The 19,412-nt window shown below is 40.5% G+C and overlaps 1 protein-coding gene across 1 annotated transcript in view; it reads left to right on the top strand.

Moving 5' to 3' along the window:
- The window catches only part of LOC139288522 (chemokine-like protein TAFA-2), a 34,876-nt gene that overhangs the window by 11,101 nt on the left and 4,363 nt on the right, over positions 1-19,412 (top strand). Inside the window, exon 2 of the mRNA XM_070909831.1 lies at positions 15,889-16,038. Within this exon, the coding sequence (XP_070765932.1) occupies positions 15,889-16,038 (150 nt within the window). The remainder of the gene's footprint in view (positions 1-15,888; positions 16,039-19,412) is intronic.

The following is a 19,412-nucleotide window of genomic DNA, read 5'->3' as shown; positions in this document are numbered from 1 at the left end:
AGATAATGAAATGTATAAAATAGAAAAGCTTAATCCTGGACAATCCAGTAGTTGAAAGCGCAATAAAGTCACCAAATGAGAGCAAAACCTGAACCAAAAGAGGGATGAACACACTGCTCAATGTACAATTGGCACCAGTTGTGATTCCCTCAATAAAAATATGATTGGGGAAAGTGTTGCTCTTTGGTTCAGCATTGGAACAATCCCAGTGCGTACTCTCAAATGTAGTAGAATTTAAGTGGATTAGTGGTGCCTCTATTTTGGCCGGTTTAAAGCCAATGTTTATATAGTAAACAGTGTGCATATGATTGTGCTTCTGTGTGCGGTTGTGCGCGCACTGTGGAGAGCAGCTTTAGTATTCTTTACAGCAGCTCCAGAGTCATGCACTGATGGATGGGGTGCTCTTTACTTTACTGATGTACTGTGATCAATGCTGATGCAAGGTAAGAGAGTGTGGGAGAGAGAGAGAGAGAGAGAGAGAGAGAGAGAGACAGAGAGAGAGAGCTGATGTGCTGCCTCTGCAAATCTCTCTCTCTCATTCGCTCTCTTTCACTGTCTCCCTCTCTCTCCCAGTCTTTTCGCATTAATCCTCTCCCCTCTCTGCGAGTTTCCCACTCTGTTGATCCTGCCAGTATCTGCATATGCTGCACTCTCACCAGCATCATCGCCTTAACAGATATGACACAGTGTTTCCTTGCGTAGCATATGCTGCGCAGGGCAATATTCAGAAGATTACTAGATTATAGATTAAGTACAGAAAGTTGAGTGTGTGAGAACATGTGTTTGTGGGTGTGTGTGTTTATGCACATCCCTTTTCAGCACGGGTTTTTTTAAAAGAGGACACAAACATGTTTGTCTAACTGTCTGGCCTGGCCTCTCATGTTGCCTAAATGTGGTTAAGAGGCTTTTATTTTTAGTCTTTTGCTGTTGTGAGTTAAATAAAACAGCAGTAATGCAGCTTCACTAATCCTCTCACACAACTAATCCTAGCAGAACACCACTGTAAATACTCTGTGGGCTGCATTAAAGCACAAATCACTCAATCCTTCACTGAGTGTTTTATGCTTATTTTGGTTCAGATTAATAGAAAATTGTATTTTTCATCTACGGGAGAGATGTCCCGGAAATAACTGGACTTCCTCTTGGACTTTTGATATTTTCTGTGTGGCTTTTGTGTGTGTGTGTGTGCATTTGTGTTTGTGTGTGTTTTTTTTGTAGCTCTTTAACCAGCACATACAGTACTCACTGTGAGAATCAATACAAGACTTTGCGTGCTTGAGATAGCTTTCATCATAGACAGAAATGGATCTGAGATAACCTGTGTGGTTACCTCTTTTGAGGATTGTGTGGGCAGACGATCATGAGTCACGTTTCCCAAAGCAGTCATGGCATTTGGTCTCAATCTGATCTTTAGATTCTCAACTCATTTTAGCAATACCCACCATTCAGACACTTTCTTTATTTCAATTTGTGTTTTGTTTTGTGTGCATCGTAGTGAACCTAAATGAAATCCTTTATCCTTTATATTTTTATTCATTTCTGCATGTTGTAGTGGCCTCTCTCTCTGCCAACAAGTGCTCTCCATCGTTAATCTACTGGCCAACCAAATACTGTCCTGAAATGCCAAAGCAGGGTGAATTTCTCCTTCACTCAGCAACAATTTTGGCTCAAGTTGGGTTTTGTGCCAACTGTGTACAAAAACATAATCACAAGGACACGCAAAGTGCAAAGTAACCTAATTAATGAGGAAATGCCTCCTTGATAATTAAGAAAAAACTTGCTTCAATAATTTAATCAACTAATTGCTCTTGTGGAATTTAAATTACAAATACCACTTCAAGTGATTAAAAAATCACTTTGTCACTGTTTTTATAACCAAATAACCAAAATCTCAAAATCACACAACATTGACCTTAGAGTAAGGATAAAGATACAGTTGAAAGTTGCCCACAGCTTGAATTTCTTGTGATCTCCTGAGATCTCCTAAAGCATTGTTTTCAGATTGTACCTTAGTGAAAAATAATGCAAATGCTGTTGTAAAGAAAACAGAACTGTGAAATGTGAATCAAATAAATGAGTGGTTTTGTATTTTTTCTTTCTCCAAATGAAACTGCCACTGAGCTCTTTAATATCTCCCCTGGTGGGTCTGAAGTGAATTATACAAGGTGCCTGAAGCAAATACAGAATATTTGCTGTGCTGCAACAGCTTTGGTGTAATTTCCTTTGACAAAAAACAAAATGTTTCCATCCTACAATGTTGTGAGGCTGTAAGGGGGTTATGAAAAAAAAGGTAAAACCATTTGGGCCGTGTCCTGCCTCTTTTAAAAGCTCACACAGGTGTTTTCAGTTTGTCTGCTGATTAGGCCTCTGCTCAGGTTGATGTTGGGTGGAGCTATGGTGGATTTACAAAGTTGTCCCACCTCAGTCAGAGAGATGACAGCCAAGCACTATCTATATATCCCCACAGTCCTGAGGAGAGATCTGATCAGTGAGAAGTGAAAAAGGTGTGGCTGTAAAATGGGCATGTAGGGCCTTGAAAGGTCCCACACACATACACAGGTGTTTTCAATTACATGGGCTAATTAGACCTCTTGTCAGGTCGAAGGTGGATGGAGCCATGCAGGGAAAAACAGACAAGACAGACCTTTTTCACGGCAGACATTTTGACTTGTCATAGCAGGAAAGGACAGGTGAGACAAATTTGTTAGTGTCCCTGTAAGCCGTGACAGTGAGGACCCTGGAACTGGCTCACCTAAATGGAAGGCGCTTTTAATAGTATCACCTGTCAAAATTTCCACTGTGACAAAGGTATAGAGGTGCAACACAACCAATGGCAGAATGAGGTAGATGTCAATCAAGTGTCATTTTTATATGCCTGCACACTCATAAGAAGAGGTCTAATAAGGCCACATAAGTGAGAACACCTGTGTGGGTGGACCATGAGTATGAGGGGGCTTCAGGTCAATAGAAGGAAGAGGTGCTGCTTTTGTACCTTGTTTACAACATAACCAAAGACGGAGAAAAAAAAATTATATTAAGGTGAATTCAGACCAGATGTTGTTTGCAGAAATTGACTTGTGTCAAGTCACGAAAAAGCAGACAGGACAGGAAAGCAGAGTTAGGGCTGTAAGACTAAACTGCAGGTGCTAGCATGGCTAATGGGCTAACAGGAGCAGTCGACAAAGTGCTAGATTATAAAGCATTATACAACTAACATTTTACTATGACCTTGAGAACAGGTCTATTTAAGGAAAATATAAGAAAAAACACCCATGTGGGTGTAATGCAAGGCACATAGTAACTACTGATGGCAAAGTTATTGTTCAAAATTAGGGCAAAATGTTTGACTTCTGAAATTGATAACAACCCCCTAATAAAGTCAATAACATGTCATAACAAATGGGTTTCAGAGAAATAAAGGTTTTTCAATCAAAAGATGAATATGAAATATTCAGCACACAGATGCTCAACTGAACTGTAAAATGGCACTGAGCATACAGTAGGTGCTTCTCCAGACTCTTTGTTTTCAGTGTGATTTTGAAAGTTGCAGCAGACAGACTTGGAGCTTAAATGTGATCCTGCTGCGTACTAATAGCCCAACTCTGGTGGTTTTTCAGTTTCCTTCCCACAGAGTCCTAACAGAGACTAATCATCCCTCCAACACAAACTTTCCTCCTCTCTCACACCATTTACAGTCAGAGCAGGCTGTGCTTTTTCTCTTCTCTCCCTCTTCTCTCATTCCTTCTCGTTGCCTTCATCTCCCCTCCCTCTCCCTTCTCATCTTTCCACCTCTGGCTCTGCTGCCGGCCGGCCTCAGACACACCAGGGTTTCCCTTTCATTTGGTAGTGAGGGATGGGATGAGAGACAGAGAGAGGCAAGTGAGGAGAGGAGTGGAAGGATGTAATGATCTGTCCTGATGAATGCAGTTAGAGAGAAAGTGCTGACGCAATGGAAGAGAGGCTTTAAGAAGAGATGGGCTTAATGCACCAATCACAGAGCTCATCAGATCACCTGTCAATGTTCAATGGCCAAGTAAGGTGTTTGAAATATGAACTAAGAAATTAATTGAGTAATTATGTTCCAACATAATTAAGGAAGAGCATTCAGTTGTTTGTGGTGTTCTTTTGTTGCTGCTGTCAGATAAAAGGTTTAAGAACGTATCTTTTGAGGCGGATAATACAATGATGCCTGTGTATCTGCAAAGAGGGAGCTTCAATTAGTTTTATTAATGCCGCTGTCATCAAATGTCTCATGATACAATACTACTGTTTATCGATTCTTACAGTGCTGATTCAATATGTACCACACTTTTTTTTAATTTAATTCTGCCATTTTAACTCTGTCCAAGAGCAATATATTGTTAATTTAGAGGGACAGAGGGAAGAGGGACACTCATTTTTCTCCTGTCAGCAGGCAATATGGGCAGATATATATGTCACATATAAATTAAAGTAGAATAAGTTGTGGGCAAGTTCCAAACATGTGAGAAGGACAATAACAAAATACACTGTATTAACTAGGTTGTTAATGATGAATGTATCACTGTCAAAGACATGGCTGAACAATCATTGATGACAAAGAGATGATTTTCCATTTGGCTCTGTTCCCTCAAATGTCAGAACTATGAAGAAGATTTGCGATTGGCCAACGGTGCAAATTTGCAAGTTAACCACAGTCGAATTCTACATCAAAGCAGCATGCAAATTGATTTGACCTAAGCAACCAAATCCATTGATCGCAGTGATACAATTGAAATGAGTTTATTTTGGGTCCAAAAATGTCACACACACACACACACACACACACACACACACACACACACACACACACACACACACACAGCTGGAGGCCTTACAGAGATCAGACTGTGCAGATCATTTTATTATTCATCATTTATTATTATTTATCTGTCGGCCTAAAAGCATATGTGCCTGCATGTTGGTGGATTACCACAAAATGTGACTTTACAATGCCAGTTTTCACTTTAGTCTTCAACCTTTTAAAATCCTGTATCATCCTCCTCCTTCCTGCGTGTCCATGCTTATAAACAAAGGAATGTAACCTATTGTTTCAGCGCCACACTTTTCACTCATTAACTACAGTATAAAACATGCCAAAGATTTCCAATTCCTTTTTGTTTTTTTAAAGAATTTTCCCCTCATCTCTAGTAAACCTTCAGTTTAAAAAAAGCTGTGAGAATCACTAACATTAGAGCCACTATATTTGCAGATGACAGCAGCAATGCGTGCTCCGAGTTGACTGGTGGTGTGTGGTGTAACATATGGGACTGTCCGGTCTTTCACAGAGAGTAAACAGGGTGATAGCAAGCCATTTATCTAGATCTGTGAAATGACACCTCTACAACAGAGTGACATAAACAACAGCCATAATTCACACACACACACACGCACAAACATACGGCAACCTGTTAAAGTGAAATACGCAGAGCTTGACGTTTACGAGTGTCTGTCCTTATTCCTTTGACAGGGAGAGAATTCAGACAGAATGAAATCATCATCATCAACATGGCTGCCGGGCTATAGATCTCTCCTTTCTTCTCCGTTCACTGACTGACAAAGAGAAAACTGGAGGAGGGGAGAGTTTGGACTGAACACAATCACTGTGTTTCTGTCTCTATACCGGATTGCCAGAATGACACGGAGAAGGAGAAAGAGAGAGACTGAGAGGCAGAGAAAGAAAGAGAGAAAGACACCAGCTTCAGTCGAGAGAAATGAAAAGATGGCTGGCATGGCTCTGAGCTCCCCCACAACAATGCACATTAGAAGCCGCAGTAGGAGGGGGAAAACGATGCAAATACTCCCGAGCACTGGGTAGGTTTCTAACTCCAGGGAGAGAGTGGGAGGAGAAGGAGGGAGTGAAGAGAGGGAGAGAGACAGAAATACAGATGAGTAAGGAGACCTGGACATTCCCCAAGGGCTTGTGAAAAGTCACCTCCAGTCAGCAGCTAACAATTAACACAGGGTTTAAAACATGAGGGCCTGATGCACGCACACACACACACACACACACACACACACACACACACACACACACACACACACACACGCTGCCACAGGTTAATGGCTGAGTGGTAATGCTGTGTTAATACATCTGAGCATATTAACAATTTATACCCAATTCACTGCCCTAATATCTCGCCTGAAGCACAAATTAGTACAAATCGTCTGCTGTGGGCTGGTAGCGACGGTGGTGGCGGGGTTACTAGAGTGTCAGGACACGCCATGTGTCACCAGGCCCGCCCTGTCGCATCCGCTAATATCTTGTATGATGTAGCAGGAGGACAGTGGTGGTGGCGGCGGTATGGGGAGATAATTCCCTTGTCGGTGCTGCATTAAAACTGCATGGAGATCAGTGACGGAGAACCAGCGGCATGTTTTGGGGAGTAGGAGACAATCTGGCACAAGCTGTTCTCATATTGGTGAGGATGATTAGCACAGGGGTGGGGGTGGGGGGTTACAGATGGAGTGGTTCAGCAGGCGGCTCGTCACATCCTTAATGACAATTGCCACTTTGTTAAGGTGAAAGAGAGCCAGTTTCATGACAGAAGTGAAGTGAGTGTTTGATAATGTCGAGGCTGTTTTTGTTTCCTGTGCAGGCGAGTGTGTCTAAATGGGTTGGGTGATTTTTGGCAAGGCCTATTTTCTGACAGGGATGATCCCCCTCTGTGTGGACGTCCAGGGTATTTTGTTCTTCCTTTCAAATCTAAATTCCGATGAGCCAGATCCCAGCGTTGCTTCCTCCCCTCTTTCACTCTTTATTTTTGTCACATCGTAAGGAGGAACTGCCGCTGTGAGCAAACACTTTCAAATTGTGGTCACTCACTCATTCACTCACTCAGGGACGCTGAGCTGTGCCAGAATGATAGGACTGTGTGTGAGGATGCTGTGTGGAGCAGCCTTGGTCTGCAGTCTGCGCCTAACCTGCTATTTTTCTAAGCAGACTTCCACAATCAGTGCACATAATATCACATTATTCAGCTTTCATTCACATGTCTATGTAATACCTATACCTGCTTTATTTGTAATAGTTTTGTTGCAGTTACTGAAGAAATCCTTTTGTTATAATACAATTTTAACTCTTTTTAAGGTCTTTTATTGCCTGAATCTGCAGCTCCCCTCAGCTTTATAGAGCTTCATACTGAGTTTCAACTAATTGCTTATCAGTGAGCTGAAACAGCTGTTTTCAGTGAAAAAGCTCTAAAAACTCGCTGTATACTACCTGCTCAGCACCAAATTGCTACCAACTCCTGGTGGAAATATCTGGCTCATCAGGAGTAGGTAGCAACCAAAGCCAGAGCTAAAAGACAGTAAATATTGGACTTAGATTTACTGGATGGCCAGCAACGCGACTCTAAACGAATGATGACGTTGCTCTCCAACTGCTGGATGTGTAATGTTAATGTTGTGTTCACAACTTGTTCCCACAGTGGTCAAGAAATCAGTTATTGCAGGTTAAATGAAGTACTTATTTTAACACCAACCACAATGTTTTCCTAACTTTAATCAAGTTGTTTTAGTGCCTAAACTGAACCAAACGTTTTTTTTTATTTCTGCAACATTGATTTCTTACAGTATATATACTGAATAATGATGTTGTGCTGTGAGTAGAAAAGTATAAGCTTATATGTGTTGTTCTGGAGAGCAATTACAAAGGATGTATTTTGATTTTTAATTGGAGAACTTGTCATTTATGTCATTTGTGAAAGGAAGCCAGCACAGTGCTGCTGACCATCAAGACATTTCGTTCAAGTATGATCAGCACTGACATTACAACAAATTACAGACCTACTGAATCAAGTTCACTATTTTCAAATTTCAGCTAGCACGTGTTGAGTCTCTTCATGTTTATTTAATTGGACAAAACAATGTGAAAATCAGCCACGTGATGCAGCTTTGATGTGTTGCTGTGACTCTGCTGGTTGTGTATTCGTGAGTGTGACATTGAGGAAGAGAAAGGGGGCACAAGCTGTGTTCAGTTTATTGTTCTGTTGTCTGACATGCCAGTCGTGGTAGTTAATGTCATTGTGTTTTGTTGTGCTTTGGGAATGAGGGAACATTAGGACAATTCAACAAGTCTGAGAAAAAAAGATCTCTGCTCTCTGTTCTAATTTTGATGGTTTCAGCTGTTGGTCGTTTGTAACAGTTGTTTGCGGTTCTGTACAGAAATGAAGCCAAACCTGCCTTGTTCTCTGGGCTACCCAAGTGGAAAATAGACATAGTTAATCTCTAAATTTGCAGTTTAATTCTGTTTTGCCAAGTCAAGTTAGTCAAATATATTGTTCCAATTAGAAGATCCTTTTGTAAAGCCATGAGAAAGCATAATGAGATGTATATCTCCCAAAGGTATTATTTTTTACGAGTTTCATGCTTCCTCTTCCTCTTCCTCTTCCTTCTCCTTCTCATGATTGTCCCCTGCTGGTCTCAAGGGTTAAGATAACAGGGAGGGACAGTAGTGTGTGAGAGGAGTCAAGCTCCTCAGGGGGTTACCATTGATCAGTCTAGTCATGCCCACATCAACACACACACACACACACACACACACACACACACACACACGCATTATGAGCATGGAGACACAACACAGAAAGTACATTGCTGATGTTAGTTTATATCCAAAAGGAATTTAAGGAGGAAAGAAAAAATTAAAAGTTTTTCTGCTTCCAACTGGGAACTATTACCTATTTCTCAAAGAGAGAGAAATATTTGTCTCCTGTGCTTGTTATGTACCCTTTTTTTTAACCTTCTAGTAATAACCATTAAGTAGAAATGGCGTGGCGGTAGATGAGAGGAGAGGTGGGATGGTGTTGTAGACATGCAGAAAGCATTCAGACAAGGGAGAGAATAAAAAACAGGGTTGAGGACAGAGAAGACAGTAGTGGCCGAGTGTGCGTGCCTCCCTTTCTCTCGATGCTAATTTTCTTGGCAGGCACTTAAACAGAATTTTAATTTGCTCTGTGTTTACGATTCATAGCGAAGGGTGCCATCTCAGAGGCCAATGTAATCTAATTATTAACACAAATGCATGGACGTACATGCACTGATGGGCACACACACACATGCACAGAGAAACGTACATTGTAATCTAATTAACTTGGCAAGCATTCTGAACTCATTTTCCATTTCAAAATATGCTCTTTGTGAATAGAACGTAATTAAATATTTATACATACTAAATATGTGATTTATATAGTGCATCCATATGCACCATGGATACATTTACTAATTTGAAGCGTAATTTCCACTTGAGTTATTTGGGGCTGGGCCAGAAGGTCAGGTCACTTTTTCTATATTGTAGATTTCAACTCGGCCATCAGGCAACACTTTAAACAAAATGTACAACCTAAAAATGCCTGAACAACAAATAATAACAAGTGATTTATTCAATGAATTTGAAATGTGGTCAAAAACATTTGTCTTTCTCAACTTCAAAAGTATGAATGGGGCTTTTCTAGTAATCAGAGCATTGTGTAACCAGCACCTACTAAAACAAACAAAAACCAGAGGGCGTGTTTATCTCACTGGTAAGCCTCTCCATTCACACATCATGCCGGTACTTTAATGGGACCTGAGGAGGGATTGCCAGCTCCTGTAGCTGCTTTGCCAACATACTCTCTTGGCGTTGAACGTGCAAGATTGTTTGTGGGTTTTTTTTTAAAAAGAGCCGAATTCAAGGGCACTGCTTGAAAACTGTCAAGACATTGTACAATCAGTACAGAATCCATTCATCGTCTACAATTCAATGACACTGTCACTTCCACAATAGCTGCTTTTGTTTCCATAGGAGTAATTTTAGGTACTGGCTGTTTTATACACTCAACATAACACAGGAATGTATGAAAGGATGAAGAATCAAACATGGCAGTACGTGACTCATGCTGATGAAAGCTGCTCACGCAGCAGATATGACGGAAAAAAAGTTTCTCCCCCTTCCTACAGTGTGTGCCCATTACACATTCACATCATCATCTGTCTCTGGCTCCACCTGGCTACCTGCCCATAGACATGAATCACACAAAAGCAATATCTTACTATAACTCTTTGTGGCTGTTAAATATATACTGGATCAAATAGATCAGTGGATTGAGATAATTCAAAGGGTAATTTGTAAATGCGGGTGATGCTCAGGACATTTTCTTCTTAGTTTTACAGCTGTTTCTTCTGTAATGGATGTGTGTGGCAAAAACATGTGGCTGTGACACTTACCTTTATTGACTGTGCCAATATCGCCCTGTGCCTTTCCTGGAGGCTTGACATACAGAAACTGTCAGTTTTTGGAATTCTTATTATCTCTTGAGTTAATTTCCCAGAAAACACAACAGGGAAGGGGGCGGACTGCCGGCAGCGCTGAGAATTAAAGACAGGCTTCAAACCTGGTCAGACCAGAAAGTAAATACCTCTATCCAAAAGCAATGCATGGGCTTGCTTTGCCTCGGTGAGTTGTTCGCCGTGTGATTGTGGTAATTCAATGTAAAATTATTGGTTTTGGTTAGAAATGTTGGTGTAACTGGCCTCTTGTAAAGGGGACTTTAGACAGATATAAAACAACTGACCATTTACATATTTACACTGGTCGTGAGTAGATTTGGTCCAATCTTTCTTGCGATATTACTTCTGTATTTCTGCAGGTTATACTATATGTACTGTATGTGTGGTTCTGTGTGTGTCTATGTGTGTGAGTGTGTGTGTGTGTGTGTGAGAGGGAGAGAGAGAGAGAGAAAGAGAGGCCCCCAGTGGCAGGAATGACATTTGAAGGAAGTACCCCGCTGGGACCAAGAGCGCTGTCTCAGTGGTTCGTATGTGTTGGCGAAACCACACACACACACACACACACACACACACACACACACACACACACACACACACACACACACACACATATCTCCTGGTTCTTCAGAGTCAGGGCAATCTGTCCATCTGTTAGTCTGTCAGTAGCACGTCATCCTTAGTAAATGGGGTTAACAGCCACTGCTGTGTTAAGAGAGGCAGGGATAACAAGTCCTCATGCCATGGAGAGAGATGGGAGGGGGCTTAGAGAGGGAGAGAGACGTCGACAGGGAGAGAAAGAGACACAGTGAGAGTGGGAGAACACATTATAGGAAGTGTAAAATTTCTCAGATTTAGGGCCTGTGATTGAGGATAATGGCTCGCTACCCTGCTGAGTTTGCTGTGCAGGGCTAAGAGTAAGAGAGAGCGCAGAGGAAAAATAGGGTGCTGGAGTGGCTAAGAGAGATTGAGAAAAGGAGGGGTCATTTATGTAATAGCAGTAGGATGAGGTGAGATAAGATGAAGATGAGGAGGAGGAGGAGGAGAAGGTGAATGGAGGAGAGTAGAAATGGATGTGTGAAGGAGAGATCACAATGAAGGTAGGCGCCATTTATGAAATAGAAAGAGGATTGCATTCTCAGAATGAGGCTTAACTGGATGCTTTTTTAGTGTAGTTTAACATTCTTAGTCTTCTCTCTCTCACACACACACACACACACACACACAAACACACACGCACTGTGAGGCAGTCCATGGTGAGTTTTTATATCTCTGGAGACTGTAACATCCCAAGTGTTTATATCTGCTTTTTATTTTAGCAGTGTTACACAAATGTGTTCACAGAGATAAAATATCTTATTTGTGCGTGTGTGTGTTCTTCTGTCTATATTTGAATGTGTGTGTTCTTCTGTGTATGTCATGTGGTGAGTAATGCCTTATTTAGTATTTATCAGAGTTTACTGGAGTCTGTGGCCCACTGCCTGGCTCACTATCTAGCAGATTGGTAATTATTAACATCTTAGCACCACACAGCCTCAAACTGTTGACACCTTCAGCTGTATTACATAGAGCACATTAAACACTCTACGCACACAAATGCAGTGCCTTTTCCCTGTGAGTACTTGATGTATTTTACCCCCAAATCACTTTCTGCTAACTAAAATAGTTTTTTCTTTTTATGTTGAATAAAAATAAACACAAACGCAATCCATCCAACACATGCCGTCATATAAAACCTGCACCCAGCTAACCAGCAATAGCAGCAGCAACATGTGTTACAGGTGCATATTTGGGTGTCAGTTTACAACAACACTGCCAACATCAGCAGCAGCTCTCTGCACGGCAAAAAGCTCAGACATACATGGTCATCGCAACCTGACTGTGGCATGATGCCGATAAAATCATGTCCTTCCACTGATGGAGGAGGCGAGTGATCGTCAGCAAAAAAGTCAAGAGCACGCAACAGGGAACATTTCTTTTGTGTCTTTGTCCTGCTTACTTTTTAACTCTCAAGTGAAACCCTTCCCGATGTTAAGTCCCACTCCTATCCTGTTGTGGTAACATGTAAAAAGGAAAAACATGACAGTTTGAAATTATGTGCTGTCTTCCATTATGCCTTCCATTGTGTTATTGCAAAGCAGAGAGGTTTGAAACAAATATCACAAAAATACTCCAAATGCCTCCTGAAAAGAAATTCAGCATAAATCCACCAGAAATAGTCTCGATTTGATAATGAGATTAATGTTGAGGCAGAGTAAACCTACATAAGGATTTCACAGTATGAGTGAATACTTTTCTTTTTATCAAATGTGAAATCAGCACTGTTAATCCAGCCTTTTTAACACACTGAGTACAAGCATCCTTTTAAAAAGCAGTCCAATAAACAAGTTGACCCCAGAATGTGTTTTAACAATTCTCATTTTTTAAAGGTTGATTTGGAGGATTAAAAAAACGACCTCAGGCGGGATGACTACCACTGTCTGCATTTTGTAAAAACCATGAATAGCAGCAATCAAAACAATTATAATAATCAAACAATTTTAGCGCTCAGTTTCCCATGTCTTCATGTTTGTTGCCTGACCAACTAAAGCAAATCGTCAGTGATTTTAAAACTATTACTGCCACCAGGCAGCAGTAATGGTTTAAAAGTTGTAGGAGTATACCTTGAACAGGCAGCCAATCAGCTGCAAATTAGAGAGTGTGAAAAATAAAGCAAGACAGTCTGTTGCAGACATCTACATATCAAGCACCGCCAAAATAATCACTCAACCATTCTGTCATATTATTGTACCATGTGGTCCACATTGAAGACATTTACTGCCATCTATTAACATTAATATGTGTAATTAAGCCTCAGTGAACTTTTACATTCCTCCAGTAAAATCCCCCTCCTCATTACTTCTCTATGCTCAGCTTAGTGCGCCGCCGCTTTGACTAATGCTGAGTCAATTACTACTGCAGGTACTGAGCCTAAAAATGGGCCAGGGGGTGTGTGTGCCTGTGGGGGGTTGGATTAAGATGTTTACTACGGGTGTGTGTGTGTGTGTGTGTGTGTGTGTGTTGATTTTCCTGAGCTGTGTATCTGCCAACAGGGTTGTCAAGCCTGTAAGAAGAAAAAAAAAGCCAGCCAATTAGGGTGGCGCATAAAGAGAGAGGGCAAAAGGCAAAATGAGGGACATTAGTGCCAAACAAAACTAAAACACTAAAGCTCACTAGCAATCTCTAAAGGCCGCGATGTTCATTTCAGCCCAGGGTATTAAAGTGGTGGATGGAATAAATGACTGTTGATCCGGATATTCTTCTGGCCTTGACACAAAAGGAGATAAAAATGTTAAAGTGCCCTCCTGTAGACATTTTGGTTGAAGAGTGGCAAAAAGGAAGCAACAGTATCAGCAATATAATTCATCCTCTGACTTGATGATTTGGCCTGAGGTCAGCGTTTGAGTAAAGGTCACGTAATAACCAAAATGACAAAGATCTTGTGGGGATCATAGAAGTGTGTCCTGAGTGGGAATAGTAGAGAACAGGTCACCAAGGTCAGAAAGGGTCGTCCTCTGGGGAGCATTAAGGTCCACAACTAATTTCACAGCATTGCAGTCCTATGAATAGTTCACCATTTGACCTGAGGCTAGTGTCACAGGAAAGCTCTGATTACATGTATACAAAAGTCTCGGGGATGATAAACCAAAGGTTGAAATAAATATTGCCACCAAATGTTCTGCCCTGTAGCCCATGAGATATCTTTCTGTGGACCAAAGTGTTAGATTGATGGACAGACAGATGGAAGGATCAATCAACCGACATCACTAAGCTTTGGCCTCACAGCTAGTGGTGTGAAAAGGGAAATCAGAGGACACGAAAGAATGATGAGAGACAGGCACACACAGTGGGTGAGATATTAGAATGTGCTTTTCACTGAGATATTAATTGGACTGGGCTTTGCAGGATTGCTGCTTTGTCTTTTTCTCATTAACGGAGCAAATTAAGAACTTTTCAAATCTCTGTTAGCCTGTTTAACATATTCATACTGGGTCTTTCAGTTCAGCTTGCCTCACTTTTAAATACTCTTTAGACCGAGCGGAGTCATTGTTTGCTGCTTTAGTTTTCATTGCCACGCAGTGTGCACCCTTTGTTGTATTGTGGGTGTGCTCTTTTGTAATGGAAATAGCAGTAACTTCCAACAACTGTGTGAAAAGCCAAAATGCACAGACTTTGACTTTGACAAACCATAGTGAGCGCACATGTACGCTCACAAACACACACAACATGCAAAGTCAAGCATACCTGAAGACATGTACTGTATACATTATAGGTACAACATGTACATAGTCCCAAACAGGCGTGCATGACACACACACACACACACACACACACACACACGCACTGTACTTTTGCAGACAGTGCTCCTGACAAGGCTTATTGTTTGTCCTTGACATTTTCATGTATTTGATGAAAGGCTGCTATGAAACGACCATGTGTTGACATCACAAATCTTCAAATGTAGAGTGATTTCTTTGTTCCCTCTCACTTCGCTGACTCAAGGGACTTCGGTGCTCGGGGTGGACTTGTTGTTAATTAACCACATGGCTGTCTGATTGAAGTGTGTGTGTTGTAAATGTGCACACAAAGTGGTAGCTGTAGAAGAAGTGAGTTCATTAGTATAGTAGCTGATACTCACTCGGGATGATATTCCATAGGATCAAATAAGTATATTTTAATGCAAACATTGGTTGTTTTGCTCTCTTTCAAGTTATCGGGTTATCATTTTTTCATTATTTTTATTTTCATCATTTTTTTCCATCATATGATCATTTTATTCCCTGTGTACTGCAGAAGGGACAACAAGAGACTTAACATGCATTGTCTATACAGATCCTCTTAGTGGAGGAGCAGCTGCGGCTCAGCAGCCATGCAGTAAAAACTGCGACTTCCAGATTTGCTATATTTGCGAGTCTCTACGTGTGAACCTCTATGAGCCAAATATGTATTTTTACATGTGTGCATGGCTTGGTTTGTGCACACATCGGTGCATAAACACAGGATTCATTAAGTGCTTAATTTGATAGTTCTGATTATAAACTGCTCTTTTATGGCTCATGGCTATCTGATAATAGTCTCATAATCGCACTGAATTGCCATTTCATTTCACTCACTATTCAGTCTGACATCGTGTTCATGTTGCCAGTTTTTGGCAGTGACTGACACATCTGTCATTTAAGTGTTTACTATTATAATTATTATCATTACTGTAGGTTCAACTACAACAACCTGTATAGCTACATTGATCTGATCTACACTTGGCAATTTCTCTGTTACTGTTTTTCTGGATCAGTCACAGGTGGATGCTATGCTCTTTCTTCATCCCACCAACAACGTTCTGATTGTCTTAGTTATTTGTTCACCAGTGTAAACAGCCGTCAGTGGGCGCAACACCAAACCTATTTGAAACGCTGAAAAACAAAAAGAAATGCCAACTTGTCAATGTTCGATATCAGAGCACATGTTGGATTAATTGTGTAAAATGTAAAGACTGATATTTCAAGATAAGAGCAGCGCAACTGAGAGCCTGGTATGCTGAACACTGTGTGTCGCTCTCTTTCACAGTGCATGTGAAGGCCGGGACATGTGAGGTGATCGCTGCCCATCGCTGCTGCAACAAGAACAAAATCGAGGAGAGATCTCAGACAGTCAAATGTTCCTGCTTTCCTGGACAGGTTGCTGGCACCACCCGGGCCATGCCCTCCTGTGTTGATGGTATGTAACACTGTGCACATTTTATATCTGCATGCTGCCACTGTCAGGACCACACCTGGTTTTAGACATGTCTTAAAATGCTGAATTGTTCAGCATATGATGATGGAGAATAGAGTTAGTTCAGGCACAGCACTAAAGTTGTGCATGCATTAGCGACTGGTGTCTACTGAATGTGTAAGGATTAAGATTTTACATATCCTAAATCCATTACAAGAGTCAGAGATTTAGCTACATTGATACAGAACCACAGATCCAACCCATGTGCCCACACAGTGTTGTTAAAAATACCAAATTCAGGAGGATGACACTGACCCAGGAACAGTCTGCAGTATTTTAGGGAAAAGAAACTCCTCAAGGACTGGCTAAAAACACAGTGTATTACTGACCATGTTTACTGTTGGTGTGGTAGTAGACATACCTTCATTTTCAGGGGTATTTCTGATCAGTATTTGGAATAATAAAAAAATGAGGAAATAATTGATTTATTTTATTTTTATTCACACTTGTATTATTAAAAAGTAAAAATATCAAATTGTAATTGGCTGAATCGAAACATATTGAAAATGTCATTTTTGCATCAGATCGTGGACTGTATCTCTTGATACTATCAAATTGTTTGAGAGGGAGAGATACACACCCCTCGTGTCCACTATTTCATTCATGCCTCACTGGCTCAGTCGTAGCTGTTTGGCTACCAGCTGACTAGTAAGATCCAATCATATTCATGCAGGTGCACAGCAGGGCTATTATAACCTGATTACTCTCCTGATATTCTCCCTCCACCACCCCGCCCTCCTTCTTATGTGCTATATTTTTGGTATTGCTGATTTGACTAAGATCTAATGTACATGGATGTGTTGCTGCTCGAATTCTTCGAGACCTCAAAGAGCAGAGCCTTTTCTGCCAAATCTAACAGTACTACCGTTTGCTATAAATGATCAATTCCCTCACACAAATGTCTTTGACGGAAATGTAATTGCTACTCTCTCGCTGGTCCTGATGCAGTTATCCTCAAAAACGTTGCTAAGTGTCATTTGACCCAGAGTTCCTGTCTGAAATATATAATTACATTAACCTGCATAAATCTGTCCATTTTCAAAGTGCGCTCTTGTGTGTGCTGCTCTCTTCTGAAAATTGATATAAAATTGATATATCAATGAAGTCAACTTTGATTTGACAGTAAAGACATACTGTATATGTCAATACTCCCCTGGCAGTATTTACGTGTACTGGAAGCCAAAATATAGTAGGCGTCCTTGTAGCCACTGAACGGTGTGTGTAACAGAATCAGACAAACTGAAGCCTTACTCCCATTGTTCCTGTTTTTATCTCCAGCAATAACAATTGTAAACACAGCCTTTGTCAATTATATTGTGTACAAATACAGTATATGTGCACTGAAATATACACAACAACATAGCCACAAGGACCACAGAACAGCCAAAAGAAAGTGAGTCCATTTGAGTGTTATTGCTAAAGCTTGTCGAGGGCAGTGATGGCCCACCACAGAGGGCATCAAGCTCTTCCTGTAGTGTGATTTTTTTTACAGATCAGAGACCTGTATCTGCGGCCAGATGGGAGTAGTCTGAAGCATGAGTTCAGGAGGTGGCTGAACTCATGCTTCACACTACAACAGTATAGTAAAAGTAATCTGTGCTTCACAACCAAGCAAATAATTCCAATGATACACATAAAAATGTAATATAACAAATTATAATATGACATAATGGCTTCTTAACTGAGCGGCAGAACATGGAAAAAGATCCATGAAGAAGAAGTGTGAATCTTTATATTATCATCTGTAAAGTGTTATCTTTATGGAGCTGCTTGGTTGACAATGAATGAAAGGTTGATTCTGTAGACCCAATTGTTTATCTGGGCTTTTACACATAAATGAGTTTTCACAGTTTCACAGTGGCGCTGACAATTCAAGGCCAGAAACTGTACCCATATACCCAGAAAATCCCCCTGGCTACTGTTCCTGTTTCGACAAAATCAGTATCCAGCACCCCCTGCGGCTATGAAGAGTGGCACTTGATGAAATCACAGACTGCAGTCTCTGTGGCTCTGTTGTTTCTTGCTTTTGGAGTTCATGTTAAAACCTTAAATCCGAGGTATATACAGTGAACAAACTACTTTAACTAGAATTCACAGTTCAGTTACTTAAACCACGACGCAACTCACCAGGTGATCAAAGTGAACACCATTGGTTTTCAAAGATCAACAACACATGTTACTCTTAATCTTTTGTTTGTGGTTTATTATGTGTTTATTTAGCATGTATTGTTAGTAGTAGTAGTAGTATGGAATAATCTCTGACAGAATAGCACTTAATAAACTACTAAACTAATACATTGTAACATAGCTCTGTTCACTTGGAAAGGGTATATTAACCATAAAACTCTTACACTTCTTGCAGGCATTACATTAATATTGAGCTGACATGATGATGACTTGATGAAAGTCTGTCTAAGCTTTGTACGCTGGGATTTCTCTGTTCAAAATTACCATCTGCAACATGTGATTACTAAGAAATCCTTTGAAGAATTTCTCAGAGAATATTGCAAAGTTGGACTGAGTGACGGTGAAGTTGCAGTGACAATGACTTACATGTAATTACCTGGTAATTGACTGTGGCAAATACACAGTCTTAAGAGTGACGGATAAAGAAAGACTGATCATAAGAACATTTTTCATGTATTCGCAGACTCAGTCAGCTTTTACTGTGGTGAGAGTTCTTTTGTCACTTTGTTCTTTGTGATATTTAATAATCTTCTTGTTCTTGATGTGCCTGGTCTTTCTCAGCCTTTTTCTCTTCTTTTGTGTTTGCTAAAGGCACTTCATCAATTCATTTTTTATCTGATTTGATGTGTTGTGAACAGATCTACTGTAGACCCTAAAAGAACACAACATATCCCTGCTGTCTCATGCATATCCTGCATCTGGTTTGGTTCTTTTCTTTCTTTCCTGGTTGAATTGAAAATGTAAATGATCCCTTATGTGCTGATAAAATTCACATGACTCGAGCGCCCACGCATACAGTAATGATCTGCATTTAAAAAACAGAACATAACCCACTTTTCTTTACTGCTGAAAGGTTGTCAAAATATTTTCTTCTGAAGAAGAATTCTGTTTCATGTTTCTCTGAAGGTTAGTAGGGGTGGGACAAATGGAAAATATGTCAATAATTATCTTGTTATTGATGTGTAACAATATTTACTTAGATATTCAAAATTATTTGGTAAAGTGTCAAATATTAAAACTCATGTTTACCCCACTGTGTTAAATTTGGATTTCTAAATCAGGGAAACTAGTAAGAGGCAATTTTTGTAGAGCCCACTGGATTATATTTGTTGTTTGTTTGGAAAACGATG

The sequence above is a fragment of the Enoplosus armatus genome, chromosome 8 (assembly GCF_043641665.1).
Source record: "Enoplosus armatus isolate fEnoArm2 chromosome 8, fEnoArm2.hap1, whole genome shotgun sequence".
NCBI classification, from domain to species: Eukaryota; Metazoa; Chordata; class Actinopteri; order Centrarchiformes; family Enoplosidae; genus Enoplosus; species Enoplosus armatus.
The sequence above is the reverse complement of the archived record's forward strand: the minus strand, read 5'-3'. Positions and strand labels throughout refer to the sequence as shown.